The sequence below is a fragment of the Mauremys reevesii genome, unplaced genomic scaffold, assembly GCF_016161935.1.
Source record: "Mauremys reevesii isolate NIE-2019 unplaced genomic scaffold, ASM1616193v1 Contig134, whole genome shotgun sequence".
Taxonomy (NCBI): Eukaryota; Metazoa; Chordata; order Testudines; family Geoemydidae; genus Mauremys; species Mauremys reevesii.
This window is the reverse complement of record NW_024100754.1, coordinates 49854-77696: the sequence shown is the minus strand read 5'-3', so window position 1 is coordinate 77696 and position 27843 is coordinate 49854. Positions and strand designations below refer to the sequence as shown.

General features: G+C 43.5%; 1 protein-coding gene across 2 annotated transcripts; it reads right to left on the bottom strand.

Moving 5' to 3' along the window:
- Window positions 1–952: 952 nt before the first annotated feature.
- LOC120393002 (pleckstrin homology domain-containing family B member 2) lies at window positions 953–27445 on the bottom strand. Of its 2 annotated transcripts, none has more exons than XM_039517648.1 (8): window positions 27290–27445; window positions 16013–16060; window positions 15172–15324; window positions 13035–13140; window positions 12413–12452; window positions 8814–8903; window positions 7487–7595; window positions 953–5655 (listed from the first exon to the last, which is right to left on the bottom strand). In XM_039517648.1, exons 2-8 carry the CDS (start codon window positions 16047–16049, stop codon window positions 5519–5521), a joined length of 672 nt encoding a protein of 223 aa, XP_039373582.1. In that variant the 5' UTR covers window positions 16050–16060; window positions 27290–27445; the 3' UTR covers window positions 953–5518. The 2 variants fall into 2 exon arrangements, with proteins under 2 accessions (XP_039373582.1, XP_039373583.1); XM_039517649.1 differs by having other exon boundaries at window positions 13035–13137.
- Window positions 27446–27843: the final 398 nt, after the last annotated feature.

Below are 27843 nucleotides of genomic sequence, written 5' to 3'. Positions count from 1 at the left end.
ATTTCTCTCATTTTCCTGATTTTTAATATAGCACAATCTGGCTCATTTACGTGAATGACCAGCAGAGACCCAAACTGCTGAGTGTTGAGAATTATAAAGTAAAACACCCACACAGAAAGCAAGGTTAGTGTTTTGCAAAATTCACTGATTCTTTATGAAAAAAAATTAATTTTAATTCCCAGTTTACTGGTAAATTCAAGATAGTATATTCCAGTCACTCTGCTATTAAATGTCTTGTTGAGAGGGAGAGATCATGGGTGTTGTATAAAAAATATTGGCTGTGCTAATTAGCAAGATTCTAAGTAAAGTAAATATTTATAAATAATAAAGTACCTTCCTGGGCGCAGTTGCATTTAGGCTAGGAGTAACACACAACAGCACAGATTCCATAGACCATTTATTTCTAAATCTTAACATGTATACAGTTGAGATTTGACAAAATTGCATGAAAATGGAAATCCGGACAAGTACCACATAGATCAAATAAAAGAGTAGTGAGCTGATGCATTCAACTCTGTTAAAAAAAAATTCAGGGAATAAGGAAATGTGATTATTTGCACCCGACTCCAGCCTCAGGTATCCTTATGTACATGCAGAGTTACTTCACTCATTTCATAGGAGTTGCTCTAGATGTAACTGAGACTAGAATCAGATGTAACTGAGACTAGAGACTGATGCTTTCAGCCTGAAGTATACAAATCAAAACAAAGGTGAATCGAAGGCTAACCTCACAGGCTGCAGTTCTTTTTTCTGCAGAACAAAGCAAAACATCACTGATAATTGCTCTGCAAAGTTTGTATATGCAGAGAATTCCAGTATTCCCACCATGGACCTCCCTGTAAAGTGAAACATGGTTTTGTACAAGCTGGACACGTCTGTAAGTGTACACCTACTTACAAGCTACTGGAACAAGAGACTTATTAAAGAGAAAAAAAGCAAAACAAAGATGAGCTTGCAGTTTAATAAGCATTTTATTGATAAGAATTTTCACTATAAATTTAGAACTGCATAGTGAGAGAACGGGATATAAGGGAAAGGACAACAGTAGATACAGAGCATCGGGTAAGAACACTAAAGCACCTTAGAATGAAAATTTATGTTGATGCTAGCCTATATTATCTATATATTGTCTTATGTGTCGTTTCTGTATCATCCATATCATGTGCTCTACATTTTTTAGAGGGGAGGGGGCAAACCAGACACGTGCCTGAGAAACATATTGGTCAAATTTCCTTTTTGCTTCCTTGTTGAACTTTGCTAGGTGGTGCTAGAAGTGAAGACCCAACAAAAAGCTGACCGTTCTGTGCCATGGTTTTGGAAGCCAGATCCTGCTAGGTGCTGGTTAGAATACACTCCACAACAAAGGAAATGGCCTCTTCCCAAAAAAGAAAACAAACCAGACAATGCTATTGCGCTTCCCATAATAATTCTAATCCCCAGCTCTCAGGCACATACACCTCTAGCAGCTCACTGACACACTGGCTTTCAGAACTTTTTTTTTTTTTAAAATATAACAAAATGCCTATAGTCTAAATTTTCAATAGTGATTTTGGGAGCCCCACTTGAGATATCTTAAAGTGGCAAATATCCATTTTCCCTCAAAATCAGGCCTCTTATGTTTCTCAAGTTGGGCACAGCTCCAAAAACCAAAACAAAGAAATCACGTCTCATTTGACAACATAGGCTCAAGGTCTCTGCGAATGTTTTAGTTTAAGCTGAACATACATTAGTCACTATGGACCCAATTCTGCCACCCTAGTGTAGTATCTTACTCTGAAAAAAGTCAATGGAATGGTAGCACCTGTATAGCTCCAATAGATCTACATAGATCTAATATCACACCCTGGTTCACCACGGCATGTGCTTAAGTGATTTACCACGATTCAGAAGGAAGTGTCTGTTTAGGACCAAGTTTTCAGACAGCTTTGAAAATTCAAAGCCAAACTAGATCATCATCATCACTGCTGCTGTCCTATTAAGCTTTTCTGAAACAAAGCAAAGTTGCTCGTTAATGAGCAGACTTTCATGGGTGCCAAGCTCCTGCAGTTTCCGTTAGGGACCATGGAAACTGCAGCTGCTCAGCACATCTGAGTTGGTGGTGGTGGAGGAAAGGCCCATTACCATGTAGCCACTCAGACAATACAATAAAGCTGTTACTTTAATCCTGAGGAATTAGATGCAAGCCAGTGTTTCAGGGAAGTGGATTTATGAGCTGCTATATATGGTCCATCTCATTATTAACTGTGAGGAAGTTGAGGTGGCTATCCACCAAAGCCTTCTCTATCTGAAGCATCACATCTCTGCTTAACTGCTCAATGTTACTTTGTCTGGATCTTCCATCATAAACAGGACGCCTGTAAAGTTCTGATTCCCAGCACCAAAGGAACCAATATCTTGATTATATGCTGCAATATAGTTCAATATGTGTGCTTAACAGCTATAAACAAATGCTATTAGATTAATTAGTACAAGCAGCTGCCAAGATTTTGTTTGAAAGCAGTCTACCATAACAGAAGCCAATTGGACCCTTCAGCTTTTCTTTAAGGATTTTCCTTTTTAAAGTATTACTCTGTAATGTCTGGGTTTTTTAGTTTGAGCATCTTGCTTTTTTATTTGAAAGTTCATAATGAAAGAAATCAGTGTCTTAAAAAAAACAGTTTAAACTTTAACTAAACTGTACACATGAAAATTCTAACAGCAGGAGTTCCTTTTCCTTATGGGTTTTATTGCTACAATCAGGGACTTAGATACAATTTTGTGCTTTCAACACAAGACACAGAACTCCCATGCTGCGGTCAACAGTCCCTGCAAAAATGTAGAAGTAACTGCTAAGTTACTAGATTGATCTATTGTGTGCTTTGCTTTCACCACCATTACAATCTAACAAACCACACACATAAAAGTTGGAGTTATATGTAGCTGTTTTTATTTTCTTCATGTTACACACAAAATAGCATAGGAATAGATGATCTATGGGTGTTCTATACAGCTAGTCAGATTGGAGAGCTCCAAATAGGGTTCTGTACTACGGTGATACAACCAGTTCCATGGTAACATCAAGTCTTGGAATATTAACAAATATTCATTTACCTGGGAACAGCTTAGCACCCTCATCTGTCATGAACATCAAGATACTGATCACACTGCAGGACTGGGCTCAGAGAGGATTCAGTGATTCATTTCAAATATTTTGGATTAGTGCATGGGCCAGTTTCCCTTATGGGAAATGTATTCTTTTTAATAGGCTTATTCCTCTTTTGAAATGCCAGGTGTTGTTTCTGCACAACACGTGTTCTTATAAACACACTTTCTTGGATGAACATGTGCAGTGCCTGCTGAGTTCACTAGGAGCCATTACATGCACAGAAGTAGAATTAGTAAAATACAGTCTGCTCCAAAGCCCCCTGAAGTTCACCGAAGGACATTGATTCCAGTAGGCTTTGGTTCAGGTCCATAATTAGCAATATGTCCAAGGTAATATCACTCTCATTAGAACATTTATTTTCAGTGGATTTTAAAATGTGTCCATTTATGACAGCTGACCCCAACACAGTCCCAAAAATTTTGCTCTCTCACTGGCTGTTAACCAAACTTCCCCAAGTGTTGAAGAGTCCCATATTGGTTGTACAGCATAACCCAGACAGACTATACAGCTTTAGGTTAAGACAAGTTTATTCCTTCTCATCAAAACTAATATGGCTGCTAGATCCCATCTACTTTCATCTTCCCTCACATACTCTGGCTTCCACACCTTGAGGATTTTAATCAACTTCCAACTGAAAGCTTAAAGAGGCAAACGGCTCAAAATATTAAGACAGCATCGTTATAGGAAGCTCAAAAATAGCAGAAGTATAAAAATAAGACAACTTTCTACAAAGATCAAAGCTTAGGCACCCTACACCTTTTCCCCCAATAAGAAAGCATGTACATGTCTGCTCATTGGTTCCTCCACCATGCCCAGTACAGCTCAGTTTGTATTATAAAACAAGACTCTGCAACTGGTCAGGAATGAGAAACCACTCAGCAGTAGTGAACCAATCAAAGAAGGGAACAGCTCCTTGGGGTGTTTCTTAAATGGGAAGTGTGACAGGAAGAGAATTCCTTTAATGGTGAGCTAATGGTCACTGTCAGAGATTGGGTTTTATATACACACAACCTCCCCAGACATCACAGCATCCATATACCCACCACCAGGCAAGACCTTGCTATGGGGAACTGATGGGATGGTAAAGTAACCGACAGGGAAAGCGGATCTGTGACACACTGGCCCGTACCATAAAACATGGCATAGCCTGCATACAAGGTCCACTAGAGTTTCTTTCCCATTTTCCTTTTCTCTCAATCTGTTTTCTGTCTGCTCCTCCTTTTCCTATTCATCCATGGTCCCCTCCTCAAACCAACTCCAGCTTACCCTTTTAACACACACCTAGGGGTACTGCCAGGTCCAGCACTGCAAGGATGAATGTGATCAGCGGTCTTCTCTGGACATGGTACAAAGAGCAGTGACAAGAGCCGAGCACAGGTGCAGGACCTTGCACACAACAGCCCCTTCCCTACCAATGTATTTGTGACTGGGCATGGGGAAATAACCTCTGCTCAGATCCCAGAATCTCCCCATCCTATATCATTACCCTGCTATTAAAGTCTGAGACCCAACTGCTTAGAGTCTTGCGGACTAGGTTAAGAAAAGGCTTGTATTGGTAACAGATGTTTCTCTCGCTTTACAAGTACTGAAATCACTCAAATTTCTTATAACAGAGAAGGAATTAAGGAGCATTTCCTCACCGTACCGATCTCCTTGGTGAGGATTTTGTCTTGTAAAATGGGTTTGGGAAGTGGGTATGCTAACTCCACTGCCTATGTATTGTAATAACCCTCCACATTTACACATTAGTTTACGAAAATTCAGTGCCAGCTACTGAAAAGTGGAGATTGCCCTAGGGGGACAATTAACAGAATCCTGCATGTGTCTGTCTGTCTTCAGGAGTGTTTTGTGACATCAACAGCATAAATTCCCTGAATACCTGACTTTGATACACTTGGCTGCTACTGCACTGTAACATGCTAGCGTTAGTTAGTCCAGCTGCTAGACCATTCAAGGCTTAGAAATAACATAAAGACTCCAGAACAAATGGTTAACAGTGTGTTCTTAAGACTGGTGACAAATGACAGCCCTTAACCCTTTGCTTATAATAGTACATTGGTACTAACGCTGATCACTGATCAATGAGCAGAATATAAATGTCAGTCAGATAGCCAAACTTCATAAAAAAAGCTCTCTTGAAATTCTGAAGTGCATCTTTAACCATATTTCAATTAAATGGTGCCTTTAAACCTTCGCCTTGGGATAGGTAAAAGTGGGTTAATTATAATTAAGGTGTCACTACTAAAAAAGGTATTCCTGCATTTGTCTTATTAAAAACCTTTACAGTAAACAGTACTTTGCAAAATATATTATTGCACAGGAAGAATAAATAAAGGTTTTTTGGAGCTACAAAGACAAAAGATCCCAGGGAATCTAGAAGACCCAGAACAGTGATCCCAGGGCCATTCCAGTCGCTGCTCCAGCGAGCATGCCCAGTGCAAGGTCTCCATCATTGTCACGGTAACGTTCTCGAATGATGACATGATTTGCAGGGGGCTGGCCATAAGGTCCTAGAAAGTAGTAACAGTTTGGTTAGGAAGAGAGTTTGTAATATGTTTTGATTTAGATGCAGGCTTGAAAAGCCTAGGCATTCACCCACTCTCTCCCACCCCATATACTTGAACACTGTAACAATATCTTTTCTCGCAGTGGGTACGGTAAAAATCAACTCCCCTCGGAGCTGGGTGCTGATGCCAATTCTTGATCCTGCTAGGACAGAGTACAGACAGCAGCTTTCCCCAACATCACAGAACGAGAGAAGTATATCCTATGGCTAGCCCAGAGGGCAGAGGTGGGCAAACTATGGCCCGCGGGCCACATTCAGCCCGTGGGACCCTCCTACCCGGCCCCTGAGCTCCTGGCCTGGGAGGCTAGCCCCCAGCCCCTCCCCCGCTGCTCCCCTTCCCCCGCAGCCTCAGCTCGCTCGCTCTCCCGTCCACGCAATGCTCTGGGTGGCAGGGCTGTGAGCTCCTGGGGCAGCGCAGCTGCAGAGCCCAGCCTGACCCGGTGCTCTGTGCTGTACAGTGGCGTGGCTGGCTCCAGCCGGACAGCACAGCTGTAGCACTGCCAGCCACTGGTGCTCCAGGCAGCGCAGTAAGGGGACGGGGGGGTTGGATAGAGGGAGTTCGGGGTGGTGGTTAGGGGCTGGGGGTGTGGATAGGGGTCGGTGCAGTCAGGGAACAGGGGTTGAACGGGAGCAGGGGGCGCTGAGGGCAGTCAGGGGACAGGGAGCAGGGGGGTGGATGGGCAGAGTCTGGGGGGGAGGCGTCAGGGGGTGAGAAACGGGGGGGGGAGAAGAGGGGTGTCGGATGGGGGCCAGGCCGGGCCATGCCTGGCTGTTTGGGGAGGCACAGCTTCTCCTAACTGGCTCTCCATACAATTTCCAAAACCCTATGTGGCCCTCAGGCCAAAAAGTTTGCCCGCCTCTGCCATAGGGCTAGGCAACCAGAGACGTAGGTTCTATTCCTGGATCTGCCACACATTCCTTGTATGGCCTTGAATGAGTTACTTAATCTCTGTGCCTCAGTTTCTCAATATTCAAGATGGAGATAAAATTCCCAACCTCAAAAAAAGAGAGTGTTGTGGGCTTAATTCGTGTATGTTTGTATTTTGAGATCTTCAGATCAAGTGCCATATATAAGAGCAAAGGTCTATTACTATATCCAAAGCCAACACATCTCTGCATTGGATAAAGTCTCCAGTTACTTAGAAGTCACCCCCGCAGCCCCTGCAACTCCTCAGTCTTCCTGTAGGTTGGCACTTGGAAGAAGAACTCTCTAGGGAAAACCTAGATGCAGCAGGAAGTGCTCAGAGCAATTCACTAAGCGAGACCTTCTCTGAGTCTGTACTAAACCAAGGGCCAAGCACGGTGCCAGAGGGCACTATGTGCAAGAGGGGGTGGTTGAGTGACTTAGAACTAAGGTCCTGACTGCTTGTGGTCTTTAAGGGCTTGGTAAGAAACCCACTGAAGTTGAAGGGGAAAATTATGTTCCCATAGACTGTTCTGGGCACATAGATGTGTTAAGCCAAATCTGTTGGACAATTTCCATCTTGAGTCAGTACAGTCTCTTGCTAAATCCCCAGAATGGCTTCAACTGAACACAGAATTCTTCACTTCCTGACTCTGTCTAGTGATAATTACCTCCTTCCTCTCAAAAGGGAAAGGTTAGTCCAGTGGTTAGGGCAAACAACAGAGGGGTTCCTTCTAAAAACCACCTACCGCTACATTCAGCATCAAGAGTGATGGCAATATTCAATAGGAAAGATATCACTTCACAGTAACTTTAGTCTTGTTTAGAAAGCGTATGACCCAAGCCGGAGGAAGGAGTTAGTATTCATTACCTTGGTATGGATACTGATAAGGAACAGCATAGGCTTGTCCATTAGAGGCATAGATGACTTGAGGACCAGGAGGGGGATATGCACCATTGTACTGCTCGTAGCCATAAACCTGGGGAAATTAAATGTATCTATTAGAAGATGTTTCGCATCTTTTGGATTTGTTTAAAGTGCTTAGCTCTCCCACCCCATTGCTGGTGCAGTTTAGGGATAATCAAAATCTACTATGTGGAAGGCAGCACTGTGCTGTGAAATGGGCGTGGGAGACATTCCCATATAGTTAACCACAGTATTTTGCAAGTTAACATCTTCAGTTCTTGCACTACCAAGTTTAGCCATTGTAGAACTATAATAATGCTGTCACTTACTACACATGAGTGTGGCTGGCCATGGCTTCTATATAATCCTGTCTTGTGATATGCTAGAAAAGCACAGCCATTCAGCAGTTGACAAGATAGGACCAGTAATGTCATGTTAACATCCCTGATCCCTCATGATAAACGCCCTATGGCCACACCTCTTCAGCAGCAGTCTTTTCACTAATCTACAGGAATGAAGCATATTGCTCACTGTGACTGCTGTTCACAATCAAAACTATTTATAAACAAGAGACTGGTTGTTCTGTTCCAAAGCCCAATCAGGAACACAGAAAAGGACCAGTATTTAAATAATATTGTGTAGTATAAGTCAGAACATACTGAGATCAGCAAATATTTTGGTCCAATTGCTGCCCCATCCTAACCCCCAGGAAAACAGAATCTACATCTAGGTTGTTTTTTTTTTAATATATTATATACACACACACATACATACATATACATATACACACACACACACACACGTTTGGGAACTATAGTTATCTGAGTTACTATGAAATCCCGGACACAAAGTCCCTAGCTGTTTTACAAATGTCAGCGTCATTTATAAAATAGAATTTTTATCCTGAAAGTGCAGATATATTGTCAAAACCTTCCAAAAAATTATTGCATCTCCTTGTATTAAGGGTGAAAACCCCAAATTAAGGACGTATGGCCAAGATTTGCAAAAGTGACTAGTGATTTTGGCGTGCCTCCATTTTTCTCTGCCCAATCGAGACACCTTAAAGGGGTCTGATTTTCAGAAGTGCTGAGCAACCACTCAGAAGTCAAGACCCTTTAAAGGTGCCTCAAGCTGGGCACCCTAAACCACTACTCATTTTTAAAATCTTGAGCTTTTTCCATTTAAAAATAAACTATGTTTAAGTCAAACCAATAGCATTTCCAAGGTACAGAGTCGGAGTGTTCAATACAGTCTTTCACACTTATTTTATGCTTACTTATTACACCCCTACCTCAGGTGATGGGGTAGCGTACGCTGTGTATGGGGGAGGAGCTGAGGAAATTGCAGTCTGATCGTACATCACTTCAGAACCAACATAGCCCTAAACATTAACAAAGTAGACAGCAGTTATTCACTTCTTTACATACAAGAGAACAGACTAAAATATGGACTAAACATACAAGTAACCCAATAGTAAACTGAAGTGTTCCTAGAATTCCTGAGTATATTTATTACTGACAAGTGTCACTATCACTACACCATGCCTATGCTTTAAATGAGGAGCTTTATTACAGTAGCACACAGTACAGACACCAAGCTTGTAAGGTTTTCTATATAACTTCATGGGGTGATCCACAGCAGGAAGAAAGAGGTGAGAGTGCATCACATAATGCCGCAGCAGGAGACTGAATAGGGGAGCAAAGCTTCAGCCAGATGGCCAGGTAGGAGCCAGCAATGCAGATCAGCTGCTTGAATCAACTATTTTTTTCCCTCTAACTCATTTTATACCCCTTACCTTAATGTTTTCAACTGATAGGTTATTGTTTTCTTGTTCAGGTTAAATTGATTAATTTGTAGGTGGGGAAGGAGTATTCTTCTCATACAAGTTCATATATTCTGCTTTCAGTTGCTCTGGAGTAATTCCACTGAGCTCAACGGAATTATACAGAGCAACTGAGTACAGATGTTAGCCTATAAGGATCAAAGGTAAAGATCACAGCTGCACCCAAACATTTCATACCAGTGACTTAAGCGTCTCAGCAACCCACGTACTTTGCCTACAAATAAGACAAGGACCAGAAAATAGCAGATCTATATTTAAAAGTCCCCTTCCTTCAGCTGTTTGTAGAAACACACACAATTTAAAACATTACACTGCAGCTATTTTTAGAAGCACCCTCTGCTGAATCTGTGTCCCTTCTAAAGGCAGTGAGGAGGGGCGGGGAAGTAACTCTCACAATAACCACTGCAGATTTCCAGTGGTTTGTTTATGTTTCAGAATGGCCTTGGGTGTTTTCCCCTTGTTGCGGCAATGCACAATGCTGCTCCTATTCAACCAGAGGTTTTCCATAAGAAAAAGGCTAGCTTGATATCTGTAATGCTCCCATAATAAAAATATTCTCTCCCTTCCTCCCTGCAAACAAACACACACAAGTAGATTTATACACACAAGGACTTCCATTGAACTCATGGGACTACTCAGGTATGTGAGAGTTTGCAGGATCAGAGCCTAAGTGACCCAACTGTCAGAATTGGGAAGCACCCAGCCATCCCTACTGAAGTCAGTGGGTGCTGCTGGATACTCAGCACTTTTGAAAGTATGATCACTGAGATGCCTGCAGATGGACTTTGAATACTTCAACTTCTTTTTTATTTGAAATCTTATCCTAGAGGCTTAACAATAAATAGCATCTGAAGGTCACTCTCTAAGGCCTCATCTACACTCATGGCAGTTTGTAGTATATATGTAGCATCACACTGCAGTGCAAACTGGCTGTGTCCACACTGCAGTGCGTAGCTACCATTAGCAGTGAAAGGCTCTAGCAGCAGGGAGCTGCAGGAGTCTTATCCCCCTGCTCAAGTCTTTCACTGCAGTGCAGAAAGGCTCCAGCAGTGGGACACTACTACATTGCTAAAAATAGCAGTGTGGATATGGGAGGCACTGCTTGGGCATGTAGAGAGCCACACAGGAACATAACTCAAGGTTCTGTCATGTCTTTACTTGCCAAAGTAGTGCCTCAGCATCTACACTGCTATTTATACCCATGCTAGGGGAGCGTGCAGTGTATGTACTCCACATACCACCATAAGGGTAGACATAGCCCAAGACGTTAGTTAGGGCATAATTTGCAACGCTGATGGCTACCAGTTAGCTTCAGCATCGAGGTTACTGAATGTTTACAAAACTCCCTATATTTTTGAATTCTATGTGCAATGACACTGATTCAAGGGTAAAACAGGAGTTCTGCACCCTCTCTGGTTTTCACAGGTTCATTCCTTTGCCCTCTGTTTAACACCACGATGCAGCATAATGTGGCATTCTGCACTGTAAACCAGTTACTTGGTACAAGAAAATAGCACGTCTGCCACACTACAAATATTATTTTAGGTATCCAAAAATACAAATTGTGTGACATGATAGGATGTAGCAGCTATTGTGGCAACGTGGGTGCCAGGACTATGAAATAAGCCTTTGGATGCAGGGGTCAGTATTTCCCAATGGAATTGCAGTATTTCAGAGACCTGGTATCTAAGGATATATCTACCTTGCAGCTGAAATGTGTGCTTAACGCAGGGATAGACAAAACTTGTACCAGCTCAGCTTGAACAAGGATGCTAAAAACAGCAACACGGATGTTGCCAAATTAGCAGCAGCTTAGGCTCACCACCCCATTACAAGCCCACCCAGCCCCTCAAGTCTGTCCTCGGGTGGCTAGCCCATGCCACCACCTGTGCAGTAATGTCCACATTGTTATTTTTAGTGTGCTAGCTTGAGCTGAGATAGCCCAGGTCTGCCTACTAATGCTGGGAATCGCACCTCCCAGCTGCAGTGCACATATCCCCTTTATATTGCTCTTTTCCAATTTGGGGAAAGCTATTGCCAGAAAGTGCTCTATGAGCCAGCCTCAAAGAAAGGCAAAAAAAAGTGAGTCAATGGCAGAAGTAGGATGGCTAGGCCTTCCAGCAGAGCAAATGCCACAAGATGCAAGGGTTTACAACTGAGCAAAGATCTGTATTTACAGATGAGGGAGTGAATAAGCCATTTTTCATTAGAACGAAGCTTAAGGTACCAACAAAGGGTTTTTATTCCGTTTTCCAGGAAGTTTACGGTGGCAGTATTTAGATACGAGATAGAACATTTGACTCAAAAGACACATACAATGTTAACTGCAAAACACAAACTATGCATTTCAGCATGCAGTTATCCAGTTTGAATACATGCATGAACCATTTTTGCTGAAGCCCAAGTTTCTGAAGTTAGTTCTATACAGTATGAGTTCCACAGAACTACATAAAGCAGCTTGCAAAGGCAGATTTTGCATCTTCTACAAGTGAGTCTAGCAACTGTGTAATATCTACATAAATGTGGATGCCACTCATTTCAGCTAGAGGCTTCTCTACACATACACACACCCCACCATCATCTGGCTTCCCTGTGGACTACCCACATCTAGATGGACCTGATCCCAATAGGTAGCGAGAGCTTGAGACAGCCAGAGTGTATCTTTTTCAACTACAAAAGAATTCATGAGTGCCCACAGTCCCGATCGATGCTCATTCTTTGTCTACAGATCAGCCTTTTCCCCATAACAATGCTTTCTGAGACTCCTCCTTCAATGAGCCTTACAGCACAGTAGCTGCGGCACTCCAAAAGATCACTCTTTGCCTTTATCTAGTATGCACGGACACAAAACCTCCTTCTACCAAAGTTGTGGGCACCAGATCCATGATGCTCATATACTCCTTTCTGGCCCAGGCAACGTGGGATAAAGCACAATAATTCAAATGGGTTCTTGAAGACAGTGTGAAGGAAAATTGCTAGGCCACTGACTGCCACTCACACACAGTCCCTCCCTACTCCATCACTATGGAAACATTCACAGTACTTACTGCATTTGTTCTAGCATCCTGGAGAGCAATTTTCCATGCCCTGCAAGAAACATTATTTAATGGATAAAGAGATACTCCACATTTCTTGTAAGGTTCTGAACAAAATATAGTTTGCCATTAAAATGTACAGCAGGAGCCAAGTGATATGGTGGAAAATGTATTTCAAAGTTGCTGTGGGTGAAGGTAGCCTAAAGTTAAGGTAGGACATATGCACAGAGGGATTGCAGGAAGGAGGTATTAATTCCTCTGTACAGTCCATAAGCTATGGCAGGAGTAACGTGTGCTGTTTTGGGGCTCCTTGTTGTTTGAATACAAAGAAGGACAACAAAGAGCCAGGCATTAAGACGCAGGAGACCTGCAGCCACACGGAGGACGGGGCATCACTACTAAAATAACAATTTGGAGTGGAGGGAGGGAAGGACACAGATGTGTCCCCACTATCCCTTGTGCCAAGGTGTAACCTAAAAAGAAGGTGGACAAGAGCCCATATCAAAGGAACATTCTTCCTCTCAGCATTCGCCAGTATGCAGCTACCTTGAGGAATTCCAGAATATTTGGGGCCCATTCTTGGGCTACAAAGAGCTAAGTACAGCATATTAAACAACATTCTTTGGAAACTCACAAGCAGTCATCTGCACTCTCTGCACAGAGGTTGATTGTTTTCCCATCCCGACAAACAATCTGCAGCAAACAGTCTCTTGGCTTCCCCTCTGGGGGCTGGAAATCTACTCCAGAAAAAGAAAGCAAAAGATTTCCATTTAATATTTTGGAAAACAAAATCTTTAACTTCTTGAAGATTCTAATTAATTCTCATTGTCTCAGTCCTTCTGGTCAGGTTTGAATAAAGCAATGAGCTTGAGTTATACAGGTTTTGGTCTCCTACGGCACACATACACTGCGATAAAAGACCAACAGCATAGCTGCGGGTGGCCTGGGTCAACTGACTTGGACTGTGGGGCTAAAAAATTGTGATGTAGACATTTGGGCCCAGGCTGGCACCCGGGATCCCTCTCATGGGGTCTCAGAGCCCAAGCCCAAATGTCTAGACCACAATTTTATAGCTCCACAGCCTGAGCCCTGCAAGCCCGAGTCAGCTAACCCAGGCCAATCACAGTGTAGACATATCCCTAGGGTAGGGGCTCCATCAGGACAGGAGACAGTTACTACAGCTTAGACTGGCTGTCAGTCGAAAGCCTCTTAGGGAAGGACTCCGGCCTACCAGCTTGGATTTCGTTGTTACTGTATATAAAATGTTAGGCTAAAGGTTCTGTTAGAGACAAAACTGCATGCACAAATCCATCTTGTCCAAGTGGGTAAAAGAAATAAAATACAGGCAAACACAGATTAAACTTCTTCAAGCTCTCTCCTACCTGAAATCAGAAGCTGCCTGCACATATGGCATCAGCTCAGGAGACTCCAGCAATTTTGTGCTTTAGGAGAGATGCAACAGTTTTTCAGACCATGAAGCCATTTGCAACTTGAAGCCTCAACCAGTTTTAAAACAAACACACATCTTGAATTTAAAAAGCTGCAATGATGAAGAATCACTTACCTGTTACTAGACCAAGCAGAACACCAGTGTTAGAGAGTAATGATGTGCTAAGAGCACACTAGTTCAGTGAGTATATCCTCTCCTCAACAAGAAAGACATGCCAGCCTTGCTGCCTACCAGGGAAGGTCATGCTAAAATCTGGGGAAACATATTCATGGGAGTGGATTGCTAATCAACCTGATCCTTCTCAACTGGAGGTCTTAGCCCTGTATTGCCTAATACAGCCACAAAGGAGCTGAGTCAGCCAGGAGTCCACATTCCAAATCACTAGTCAGGGCGCTATAATCCCATTTACAGGCAAGGAGACAGCTGGATAAGACCCCATGCACAGGGCTCTGCATAAGCAAAGGCCAGCCTTGTTCCCTGTGTGCTGGCTGCACATTGAACACAATGGCAGGACAGAATGCAGAACAAAAGGAGCTGCAGCCTCCCCAGGACACCGTGGAGAGCACCAGCCTGAACATTACCTGTCACTGCTGTGTGTGTATTTCTTGCTGGATTGTGCCAACTGAAAGGGTGTTTCTTTACCAAATAAATACACTCTACCGCTGGTGTCCTTCTGGTCAATCAAGTATCAAGTGAACAAGTCTCAAAAAAAGTGGGGGGTGCTAGAAATGAGCTTGCTAGTACTTGGATGGGGCCATCCCTCTACTTCTCTTTTCTCCTCCCAAGCCTCTGGACAGTGCCAACTCCACAATGTCCATCAGAAGCGCATGACATCAGGTGCATCAGCAGTCTGCTATCCATATCCCCAATTCACTTCTGCTATAGTCAAGTATCAGAGGGGTAGCCGTGTTAGTCTGGATCTGTAAAAGCAGCAAAGAATCCTGTGGCACCTTATAGACTAACAGACATATTGGAGCATGAGCTTTCATGGGTGAATACCCACTTAGTCAGATGCATCCGACGAAGTGGGTATTCACCCACGAAAGCTCATGCTCCAAAACGTCTGTTAGTCTATAAGGTGCCACAGGATTCTTTGCTGCTTCTGCTATAGTGCAGCCCTTTACTTAGAGTATACGCCAGCAGAATCAGTGTCATATACCACAAGTTCATCATCACTCGAGTAGTGTTTTATACGTGAATTGTGGCAAATGTCAAGATGATCTACCACATGATACAATGCCGTGAGAAGCCATTCCCTTTATTCGTTTACAGGTATGGAATCAGGAAAGAAATTTTAAAAATCAAAAAGCACATGTTCTACCTCGGCATTCATTTCCCACTCTGATGTTGATGCAGTGCACTCGCATGTGGACTTTATCCTCTATGTCATGCCGCTGCTGATCGTCATAGAATAGCAAATGGCCATCAGACCATAGGTCAAACCAATTCTTCTTCCAACGACGTAAAATAGTGCCTAAAAGAATGGAGAAAGTCACTTCTGGGGGCATTGACTGGAAAAAGCTCGCGTCTAATATGGCCAAAGCAGCTTTCCAATTTGACCCTTGGAACAAGGTATTCTGAGGGTCCAACAGCTAATTGCTAATTCATTGTGCATCAGGAAAGCTCAACTTCAAAACAAAGGGACAAACAGTGTACAACAAATAATGCACATGATAGCTAGGCCTTATGTGTTATTTCTTATTTAACGATTAGTGTTATAATTGCAAGGTTGTTTTTTTAAGCTAACAACTTAATGCTTCAGGATTCTAGCATGCTAGTGACCAAGTACTACATGGGACCAAGTGAATAAGCAAAGGCTGGTAGTTGTCCAGTAAATTTTCCAAGCTCCACTTATAATAATCCATTTGGTTAGGTTTTTATTTTTTTCCACAAAGCATTACTTACAGAAGACGACTACCAAACCAGGCGTGCTCCGCTATAGAAATGCCTATGTTCCCATTATTGTAATCCAAAAGGTCAGATGGTGATGCTATCAAAACAGACCATTTCTTTTGGTCCAATATCCTTGAGAACATCCTTGTAGAACTGTTTAAATGGGACACAGAGAAATATATTTTCCCCCACTGATGGTCTATAAGAGAAACCGATACACACAGCCAAACTGTCTGTTGGGGAAAATAGGTAAAAAGCCCATCACTCACTTTGCCGAAGCAGCCATCCACTCTTCACAAATGCCATCTCCGTTTACTCTAGGGTGAGAAAAGAAGAAAAAAGGGAAAAAAAGACAACCATAATTTTCAATACATTGCAACAATCAATCAGGGAGAGGAATCTGTAGGCATCCTGGCTAGCTGTAACACCTTGGTGCATCTAGCTGATGTGTGCACGAGAGTGTCTCCTTCCTCAAATGCATGCCCGTTGAAAAACTACATGGCTGGGATAGTCTGACCCATTTAAGAGTGATCTGCAAGGGTTACAGGAAGACTCTCCAGATCATCTTTTGGCAGCTGCGAAGATACCCAGTAAAGATCAGTTAATATTCCACAAACTTTTACACTATTAGTGAATGCAATGAAAAACATCCTATGATGTTAGGAGGTACTTTCACTAGTAGTGACCTATTTCTGTTCTTTACTAAGTCATGTTATCAGACATACAGATGAACACAATATGTTGGAGAAGAGTCCACATGGCTGGGAAATCATGCCTCATAATCTATTAGATTTCTTTGAGGGGCTCAACAAGTATGTGTATACGAGTGATCGGATAAGTAAGCGGTCATGGGATAGGAGGGAAAATCCTTGCACAGACCAGTAACTGGTTAACAGATAGAAAACAAAGGGTAGGAATAAATGGTCAGTTTTCACAGTGGACAGAAGTAAACAGTGGGACTCCCCAAAGATCTGTACTGGGACCAGTGCTTTTCAATATATTTATAAATGATATGGGAAAAGGGGTAAATAGTCAGGTAGCAAAGTTTGCAGACAATAAGAAATAACTCAAGATAGTTAAGTCCACAGCTGACTCTGAAGAATTACAAAGGGGTCTCACAAAACTGGGAGACTGGGCAAGAGAAAGGCAGACGAAATTCAATAAGTGCAAAATAATGCTAATTGAAAAACGTAATTCCAGCTACACACACAAAATGATGGTCTACGTTAGCTGTTATTACTCAAGAAAGATCTTGGACACATCATGGATAGGTCTCTCACATCCGCTCAATGTGCAGCAACAGTCAAAAAAGTTAAAACAATGCTAGGAACTATTAGGAAAGGGAAAGAGAATAAGATACAAAATATATTGCCACTGTACACCCATAAAGCCACAGTACACCCAAACCTTGAATATTGCGAGAAGTTCTGGTTGCCCCATCTCAAAAAAGAAATACATTCAAATTGGAAAAAGCATAGAGAAAGGCGACTAAAGATATTAAGGTTCTGGAACAGTTTCCATACGAGGAAAGATTAAAAAACTGGGACTGTTCATCTTAGAAAAGAGACTGAGGGTGGATCTGTTAGAGGCCTACAAAACCATGAATTTTGTGGAGAAAGTGAATAAAGAAGCGTTATTTATCCTTTCATATAACACAAGGATCGCCCAATGAGATTAACAGACAGCAGGTTTAAAACAAAAAAAGGAAGTACAGTAAATCCTCACTTAATGTTGTATTTATATTCCTGAAAAATGCGACTTTAAGTGAAACAGTGTTAAGCGAATCCAATTTCCCCATAAGAATTAACGTAAATAGGGGGGTTAGGTTCCAGGGAAAAAAAATTTTTGCCAGACAAAAGGCATTATATACATTTTAAACAAGCAATTTAATACAGGTACTGTACTATAGTTGGGAGGTGCCCCCGCCTTACCCTACACAGGCACAGCCCACTGGCACTGGAGATGAGGCAGGCAAGGAGGCTGAAGGTGCTGTAGGCTAGGAGAAGCACATTGCGCAGCAGCAGCAGCTTCCCCTACTCTGCAAGCACCAGGGAGGGCTCCACCCTCAGCCCACCCACTCCCCCAAGCCCCCATCCTTGACCTGCCTCTTCCCTTCCCCGCCACCTCCTCCCACTTTACTTCCCACACTGCATCCTCGCTCCTCTCCCCTCCCTTCCCTCCCCTCTAAATGCCGCAAGCCAGCTGATTGCCGTGGGCAGATGGCAGGGAATGGGGGTGGGGGAGGCGCATGCCAAGTCCTCGCTCCTCCCTCCTGCCCGGGGCAATCAGCTGGCTTGCAGCATTCGGGAGGCCGGGGAGGGAGGGGGAGCCTGCGCGCCAAGTCCTCGCTCCTCCCCCCTCCCTCCTGCCCCCAAAACGCCGCAAGCCAGCTGATTGCCACGGGCAGGAGATGGGGGAGAAGGGGGAAATGCGCTGATCCGCAGGGCCTGCTGGCAGGCAGGAGGCGCTGGGGAGGGGGGCATAGGGAGGCTGCCAGCTGTGGAGAAAGCAGGCAGCCAAACAACGTAAGAGTGGAGCATTGCACAACTTTAAATGAGCATGTTCCCTAATTGATCAGCAACAAAACAATGTTAGCTGGGATGACTTAAAGTGAGGAGTTACTGTATTTCTTCACACAATGGAGTGTCGACCTGTAGAACTTGTTGCCAGGGGATGTTGTGAAGGCCAGAAGAATAACTGGTTTCAATTAAGAATTAGATAAATTCATAGAGGATACCTCTACCAATGGTTATTAGTCAAGATGACCAGAGACACAACCCCATGCTCTGGGTGTCCCTAAGCCTCTGACTGCCACAAGCTGGGAGTGGATGAGAGGGGGAAGGATCACTTGATAGTTGTCCTGTTCTGTTCATTCCCTCTGAAGCATCTAGCACCAGCCACTTTCTGGAGACAGGATTCTGGGCTAGATGGACTACTAGTCTGACCCAGTATGGCCATTCTTATGTTCTCGATATTAAAGACCAGTTCTGAGTTTCACTTGAACTGACAAAAGCAACACATTCCCAACTAAAACTGCTACTTGCCACTAGGAGAGGTGAGAGTCAGCAGGTGACTGAGAATGATGTCTTCATTCCCCAACACGAATCAATTTCGTAACTGTTCCCCTGGTTTTCATGCCACTCTATGAACTTCCTCTATTCTACTTCTCAAAACTCATACGCTACATCACCACCCTAACTTCCCCATCCAGTCAGAACTTCCAGCCATGCCCTTCTTTCAGTCCTTGCTGAATGCCTGCCCCAGCTATCCACCCTACAGAAAAGCTCACCAGGACAGAAAGGACATAGTGTAATGTTAATGGGAAGGGGAAGAGTTCTCCTTTATGACCTGTGTTGTCCCATATCAAAACTGTCTCCATCTCCCTCCCAGAGGCACTGTTGTTCCTGAACTTGCACCTATTTAAAATGAAAAAGTTCTTATTTCTCTTTAGCTTTCAAGTGACACTATAAAATGCTTGATACTGCACATAAAGGACACTACACTAAGCCAAGTTCTATCGCACATTATACTCAGCTGCTGGGCTGCTACATTCTGGATTTGGATGCATGATAAATTGAACAAACCTCAAAAGGAAGTGTAGGGAGGGGGGATTTTGTTTTATAACACACAGATGTTTTGACTTATTTATTTTTAAAGGGTTGGGTTTTACTCACCTGGCTGTGATTCAGACAGAGCAGCTAGAACAAAAGTGTTGTTTTTTAACTTGCAACAAGGTCAATCCTTCAGGTGCAATTTTTTAAACTTGTAAAGTAAGACTATGAAAGACAGGAGTTTAAAAGAGATTCAGACCCCTTTGAACCTACTACTCAACATTTGCTTGTTACAAAAGTACACAAAAAATGTCCATTAAAGGTCTCACTGATTTGGCATACTTCAACAAGTTTGCTGTTCTCTACCCCTTTCCAGCTGAGGATCTAAAAGAGCTTTACAAAGGAGACTCAATACCCTTGTAAATTATGGTAACTATCCCCTTTTAGAGGCGGGGAAATTGGAACTGCTACCAAAGTCCTGTCATTATAATTTGTAATTACAGATGCAAAAAAAAGTGCAAAAATAGCTCCAGTATCAGCTGCCCTTCCCCGTACTCTCTGAATTTAGAAGGGAAAAGTTCTCTCAAGCAGAGACTCTTTCTTCAGTTTTAGCTCAGATCCATTAATAATATAAAATTATAAGCCTTACCACATATACCAAAAAAAAGGTTTAAAATGGAAGTCCTAGTGAGCACTTAGGTAATGCTTTACTACCCAGTTCTTACAACAAGATTCTAAAATATTCTTAGCCCCATAAGCATGAAATCTGCTCCTCTGCCCCTTTTCTGATCTCTAAGTGCACATCCTCAAGTGTCAGGCCTCATGCCTTTACTTATCCCCAGGTGTAACTCTGCCACTCTCAGACCAGGCCCCAGGCTACAGTATCCTGTGTATCAACTGTTCTGATCCTAGCAGCAGGTCCAACTGAGTTTGAGCAACTGCTACTGCACCCACCTTGATCTCTTCAGCAGTCTGTGACCACAAGCATATACAGTGACCAGAAACCCTTCTTAAACTGTTTATTCTAACAGCAGAAAAAAGCATTTATAGAAAAAGAATTTTAAACCAACCAAGTCTACAAGAATGTCTCTTACCTGAAGAAGAGCTCTATGTAAACTTGAAAGCTTGTCTCTCTCACCAACACACGCTGGTCCAATAAAAGATATCAGCTCACCCACCTTGTCTCTCCAATATCCTCAGAGTGACACAGCTACACCACCACTGCATCTCTTACCTAAAGGCTTACCACCCCCAGTTGGTAACCTAAGCAGGCCTCACTTCAGACACTCCTATCTCTGTGTCCCTGGTTCCCTCAAAGAACTTCTGCCCCCTTGAGAGAGTGTCCTCTTTTAAACTGTCCAGAACCCTTTTTTATCTCTAGTGTGTGCAGGCCTTTTCCTATCTGGGCATTGTGCCTTAACTCTCGAGTGTCTCCTGAGAAGTAGCTTATCTTGAGCCATTCTTTCCCTTCCTGCTTGGTTTTTCCATACAGCCCCCTTAAATCACTAAATCAATATAATCATTCAGTAAATGTCCAATAACCAAGTCAATGCAGAATATTCATAATTATTACAGAGCAGCTCCATGCCTGTCACAATTCGGTCTACAGGAGGCTGGCACAGCTTACCTGCAGGATTCCAGATATTCTGTTATCCAGGCAGGAAAGCCAACAGAACATACTAGAGCAGTTTCAGACATTAAACATGCATAAAGGAACATCACACGATCAGGCTGGGTTACAACATAAGACAAATTGGAGTCATTTAAGGTTTTACTATATACATCAGTGTTTCTGAAGGACCGGTGTGTGGACCGTTGCCAGTCCCTGAGATCTCCCTGACACAATTTAGGAAGTCAGCAAGAGGGACCCTGGTATCAAAAAGGTTGAGAAACACTGCTACATATGACAGACAGTTGGCGAAATTCCTCCTAGGTGAGAGCCCAGTTTTTAAAACGAGGGGAAAAAAAAGTATGACGCACTGCATTACAAGAGGTGCTTGAACATACTCTTGTATTTCTTAGTAGCTCTGCTAGGGGTGTATAGAGATATTCTGAAATGTGTCTTATTAACTGCAGTTTTGTATTCTTTAACATCAAGTGGCTAATTACCGTATTACAACATGATCAAAGACTATGGAGAAAGGCAAACTGCTGGCAAATGATAGCCCAGTCTAATTATTGTATTCCCAGGACTATTAATAAAGAAAACTGCTCCCACTGTAGACAGTCAAAATTCTGGAAGTTTGGGATGGTGAGATCAGCTTCTAGACAGGCATTAAACTATGATGTGTATTTAAAAATAACGCTTTTAATTACAGCTCGCATTTAAGCCATCTTGCTAGTTCATTGATTAGAACCCTTTGTAAGATCATAACCTGCCTTAAACCAGCTCATATCCTGCTTTAATGCTAGCTTAATGCCAGAAAACATACTTGAATTACACACCAAGGCTCCAAACCTTCATACACTTTTACAATTGCTGTTTTTTATGCACTGCTTTCAACTGGACTAAGTGTATGTGAAGATAATCAATCATGCACTTAAGACTTTGCAGGATCACAGCTTAAATTCTCACAATTGTAACAACAGTATCAATATGTCCCAATACACGTTAGCTATGCCATCAGCATCACAAATGCACCTCTTTTCCAGCAAGATATCAACTGCTAGCATTGTACACAGAAACTCTTTCCCAGCTAATTCCTAATACTGGAAAATTAGCAGTTGTTGGCATATATGTTAGAGCCCTTCTATTTTATTACCCTTTGGATGTGTTTTGTATTAGTGGGTCTCTTTATATATTCTCCCCCTCCCCCATTTAAAGTGACAAATTGTAACTGATCACGTTAACATGAAATTGAGATCAGTGGTTCTCAACCTTTCCCCCCCCCCCCACGGAGCACTTGAAAATTGCTGAGGGTCTCAGTGGACCACTTAGCGATCTTTCAAAATGTTGTTTGTACCGTTAGCTAACTATTGTAAAACTCTTTGGATAAAAACACTATATAAAAAAATTACTTTTTTGTTCTACAAATAAAAGCACAACTCATATTTTAATATCTGTAGTCTTACCTTTCTAATGTGATGGATATGCCCTCTCCCACCCTGCCGCAGCAGCCTCCAAACTGGGGCAGGGAAGGGGGGGCGGGGGGAAGGTCTCTCCCCCACCACAGCCGCCACAGAGCTGAGGCTGGGAAGGAGGGCCATCTCTCCCTGGCAGCCGGAGCCCTGGAGCTGGAGAAAGACACCTCTTTCTCTGGCCGCCGCAGCCCTGCACATCCCAAATTCCCCCCACCCTCCCTCTTCTCACCCAACTACTCCCTCCCCTCCTTATTCCCCTCCCAAGGCCACCACCTCACCTTACATGTGCGTCTTCTCCAGGTCCAGGCACGTAATTAGTGAACCCAAGCCACTAATTAGGTGGGTGGTCCTCTACTCTCTTGTGTGTGGTTGCCCAGGTGCGCACCTTAGAGGAAACTATCCGCTGACCACCTGAATGGAGCTCGCAGACCACAGTTTGAGAACCTCTGATCTAGAGGTGACCGTAGTTTACAGCACTCAGAAAACACAAGATCAAGTGCTACTAGATGCTCTCCATATTTACACTTTATTGCTGCATAGAGTTCTATAGCTTATCTGGTCATGCTAATCACTTCATTTTCTAAAAAGAGGAAGAACCAACAACTTCCTTCCTCCTACCTAAAATAGTTCTAAAAAATACCCCAATTACTGTAGCATCTGTGCACCTGATGATCTTTAATGTACACCCTCATGACACCCATGAGGTACGGCAGTGCTATTATTCCCATTTTCCAGATGGGGGAACTGAGGCACAGAGAGACTAAGGCCCAGATCCTTAAAAATATTCAGTCTCCTAACTTCCACTAATTTCAATGGAAGATAGGAGCCTAAATACCTTTAATGATTTGGACCTAAGTGTCTTGCACAAAGTCTCACAGAAAGTTCCATGCTAGCACCCTACCCATGGACAACCCTTCCTTTCTAGAGCTTTAAAAGCTCTAATTGTATTTAAGCTTTAAAAAAGAAAAAAAACACACGCACAGACACAATTTTCTCCTGCATGTGAAACATTTACTATTGAAATACCAATCTGCACATAAGGGACAATCCTGTGTGGTACTGAGTGCCCTCAGTAGTTATTAAAGTCAACTGGAGTTCCAACAAGTGAACTCTCATGAAATCCCACTGACTTCAGTCGTCGTAAGTGTAGTGTCAGGCAATGAGACAGTCGTTGCTACCTTAGAAACATGCCCATACTGTTAGAATAAGATAGCGTTACTCCCCATGGTAAAGCGCAGACATGTTTCTTCCATCAACTGTTTGGGTTTTTTTTGTTTGTTTTTTTTAAAGGAGAGACCAAGAAACCTTTTCTTCTGAACAATTAAAAGCTACATATAAAGTTTAGTGGAGGACTGCTTTTTAAAAAAAAAGTTAAGCCCTGTAGAATGTCCAAAAGTGTATCATACAAAAAACTGTTGATATATCACCATGAAAAAAAACCAAATCCAATGGTTGGACAGCAACTGATGATGGTGATTACATGCAAAATATTGTTTAAATAGAAAATGTTATCTCATGTATGACAAGTTATGTGCTGCAGTAAATTAAAATAAACTAAACTTAATTAAATTAAGTGCATGACACTTACTACCAGTGTATACAAGGATAAAAATCACACAGGAAGGTAGAATGTATTACTGTCAGCACATAGATGGGAGTACCACTACAACCAAACAGATGTTCTGCCCTGGACCTCTTGTATGGAAATATTAAGTTTTGAGAAGAAATACAATTTATGCATTCAGTCAACAGTAAATTTAAAGATATTTCCAAAATTGTAAAAGCTAGCTTGATAGGATCAGTTATAATGGAGTAGTATTTGCCTTAAGTTAATGCTTAATAAAAGTGCAACTACTACATGAACACAGGATTTAGAACAAATTGGGACGTTTTCTTGACACCTGTGATAAATGAATCAATCACTGAAATCTAAAGGCAATAACGCAATGGTGCTCTGCAGACACTGGACATGAATTAACAGCAGCAGAACTGAAAAGAGCTATGGCTGTCCCACACTGTGAAGATTAGCAGCATTCTTCCTCCTCCTGTTTGCATATGACAGCTTTCTTTCCAGAAAATGTAAATATAATCCAGAATATCCAATAGTCTTTTTTGTAAGATTTGTACTATTCCCAGGAGCAGATTTTTAAAACCTGCGTTCCCTACTTGCATCTGCTTTTGGGAGGGCAAAGAAAAATTACAGGGACAATTAATAGAATTAAGATGGCAATGGTCCCAATTCTGCAGCTGGATCGCAGTGGGAGTTTGGGCAGGGGTCTGCCAATTCAGACCTAACTGCAGGATCAGGTCCCAGATACCCAATTGTTCCCACCCATTAGATACATACACATCTCAGTAGTGTTAAGTGTTCCTGTGAATGACTGAGGATGGAGAATTAAAACAATATAATGAAGGGCGACCAGAGCGAGGCTGGTCTGAAAATCAGGCCCAGAAAGACCTAGTTACAAAAAGAACAGTTTTGGAATTACGCTAGCACTGAGTCCGGATAGTTCACAAGCCAGTCCCTACCCTATCTTGAGGTGGGGGGTTTCAGGCTTAACAGCAGCGTTCTCCTCCCTAAACTTGTGTCGTCGTCCCCCCATACACACACGCCTTCCCCCTTCTACCCCACCTCACCGAATAAGAGTTATAGTGCCAAATTCAAACACCAGCTATGTCCATTGAAACAAGTGGGAATACTTTGCCTTTTAAACTTCCCAATCCTGCAACTGGCTACATGTTGGCAGACTCAAGCTTGCTGAAGTAAACATGCTCCACGCAAAGCCACTTTCAGGATCTAGGCTAAGATTAGAAAGGGCAAAAGTCATCCAATTCAAAACTGCTAGAGACTCACAAGTCAGAGCTCAGATGCAAATGACTCAGAGAAATAATATCCCAGTTACTTCCCTGTCCAATCCGCCCCCTCCATTATGCATTCTTGCTTGTATTACGTGGCTGTGTTTCTCTACTGTTACCAGAAATGGCTTATAACTTTCCACTACTGAACAACTCATACCTCTGCCATCCTGGCTACACTAGGACTATGCCTTGCCCTGCTTTCCCCAGTCTATCCACAATATAAAGCTTACAAAGCATTCAAAGTCTGCACCGCTTTTGTATTCATCCAAAAACATGTCTGGACTCCCTAACCTCACCAATTATATACAAAGCTATAAACACCTAAACCTGAATGAAATTGTCTGCATTTTTTTTATTTCAGTGAGGAAAAAAAAAACCAGATAATTCAATTTCAGTTTGAAACCAAAAAAAAAGTTTTCATTGGGCCACCAAACTGAAAAATATATTCAATCAGCTCTACCTGATGCCCTCAGTTTAATCACAAGTTTCACAATATTTGGTGATTTTCTTAAAGCCCCAGTGCTGGAATCAAGAAAGTGCATGAGAGTCTCAGGTTTCATTAAAAAGGGAAATTTCTAGTCCTCATGGTTGAGGAGAAGCTTGAAAAAATAAAGCAAGTGTAACCGAAAGACTCAGAAACCAGAAAACAAATAAAAATCCTCAAATTTAAAATCAGGAGGCTGGTTTTTTTTTAAATAAGGCTCATGATTTTTTAATGGGTGGCAATACCACACTTTACAGACATCTCAGACCCTAGGACCTATTTGGATGACCTCAGCAGAAAGGGCATGATTCTCTCCCCCAAAAGGCAGTGACAACACTACACTAAGGCCAAGTCTTCACCCGGATCGGAGGTCTAGTGTAGACGCGATAAAATTGATCTCTGATCACGCTTCCCGTCGACTCCACTCCAGCTCACGAGAGGTGGAAGCGGAGTCGACGGGGGAGCGGCAGCGGTCGACTCGCCGCCATCCTCACAGCCAGGTAAGTCGACCTAAGATACACTGACTTCAGCTACGCTATTCACGTAGCTGAAGTTGTGTATTTTAGGTCAACCCCCCTGCTAGTGTAGACCTGGGCTTAGATTATGGGCAAGGAATATTATCCTAATAGGTAACATGCTGGAGACAAGAGGCCTCTTCTTTTCAGTTAAGCCACATAACATCAATTGAAGTTTCTATTCTGTTTGCTTACCAGACCCACCCTAACGCTTCCTCAGTGGAGTGGGAGATTCTTTCAGATTTAAAGGGAGAGAGGAAAACTCTCTCTTCTGGGGGAAGGAGGAGTTGGCTGCACTTAGTAGACAGTGGTGTTGTAGCCACATGGGTCCCAGAATATTAGCGACACAAGGCAGGGGAGATAATATATTTTATTGGGTCAACTTCTGTTGGGCAGAGGCACAAGCTTTCCAGCCACACAGTGCTCCTCTTCAGGTGTGGCAAAGGTAGCTACCTGAAGATAGGGTGACCAGACAGCAAATGTGAAACATCAGGACAGGGGATGGGGGATAATAGGAGCCTATATAAGAAAAAGACTCAAAAATTGGGACTGTCCCTACAAAATTGGTACATCTGGTCACCCTACCTTTAGAAGAGCTGTGCGAGGCTTGAAAGTTTGGGTCTCTCCCCAACAGAAGCTGGCCCAATAGAAGCTATGACCTCCCCCGCCTTGTCTCTCTTAGTTCAAGCAGACACTTGGCGTCTCCTGGCTTGGGTCTCTAGCTGCTTCCTCTCCTGCGCTCTGCCCCGGGGCCAGCCCCGGCACTCAGAGCACCGGCCGCCCAGGAGCTGCAAACCTGAACGCAGCCTGCCAGCCGCGCTGCGGGTGGGTCGGGTCGCTAGGGATGATCCCTGTGGCCCAGCTGGGGGCCCGGAGCGGCGCGGCGCAAGACGCGCCTTCAACCGCGGCTGGTTACAAAACACCGCCTGCCCCCGGGCAGCGTCTCAGCGACCTCGGCTCGTCGCGCCCGCCTCGCCCCGGCCCCGGCTCCAGGCAGGACCGCAGAGCCCCCGCCGCACTGGCCCAGCCCCCGCCCCGGGGCCCGCTCCCACGCACCTGCTGCTTCCCTCAGAACTGACGCGCAATCCCCGCGCAGGGCGCCCCGGGCTCCTTCCTGACGCTCACTGCGCTCCTGCGCTCATCATCGCCCCTCTGACGTCAGCCCGTCCTGTGATCCGTGAGCTCATCTGATCCTACTGCGCATGCTCCGGGGGCGGCTGGGAGTTGTAGTTTCCAGGGGCGGGGTCAGAAGGCCCCGGGCGCTGCCAGCTTCTGTGCACGTGCTAGTAACCACACCCGTGCCCACGGGCCAGGCAGCCCGTTGGATCGTCGGGAGCGCGAGCGCTGGGTGGATGCTGCTGTAGGGTTCCTTTTGCCCGCAACTGAAACAAAAGCACGGGGGGGGGGGCACTTTTCTCCCTCACTTTCCCGGGAGGCAGGCACCAGAAATACTGCAGGGGTGTGTTTGGAGCCTACCATTCTCCTGGATTTCAGTTTAATATCCTGAGACCATGATGCAAGTGGCTGCAAGTTTTCCGAACCAGTGTGTGAATGGTGGGGCGTGGCTTTATTTTTTTCCATCCTTGCACTAGTGAACAGGGAGAGAGAGA

Bases quoted from the DNA above. Each gene is read 5' to 3' on its own strand.
- LOC120393002 (XM_039517648.1), bottom strand. From the start codon at position 16,049: ATGGCATTTGTGAAGAGTGGATGGCTGCTTCGGCAAA. The intron at 13,141-15,171 runs GTAGAACATGTG...CTTTTTCTGGAG, and splicing joins AGTGGGAAATGAATGCCGAG to TAGATTTCCAGCCCCCAGAG. The intron at 7,596-8,813 runs GTAGGGGTGTAA...TAATTTCCCCAG, and splicing joins ACGCTACCCCATCACCTGAG to GTTTATGGCTACGAGCAGTA.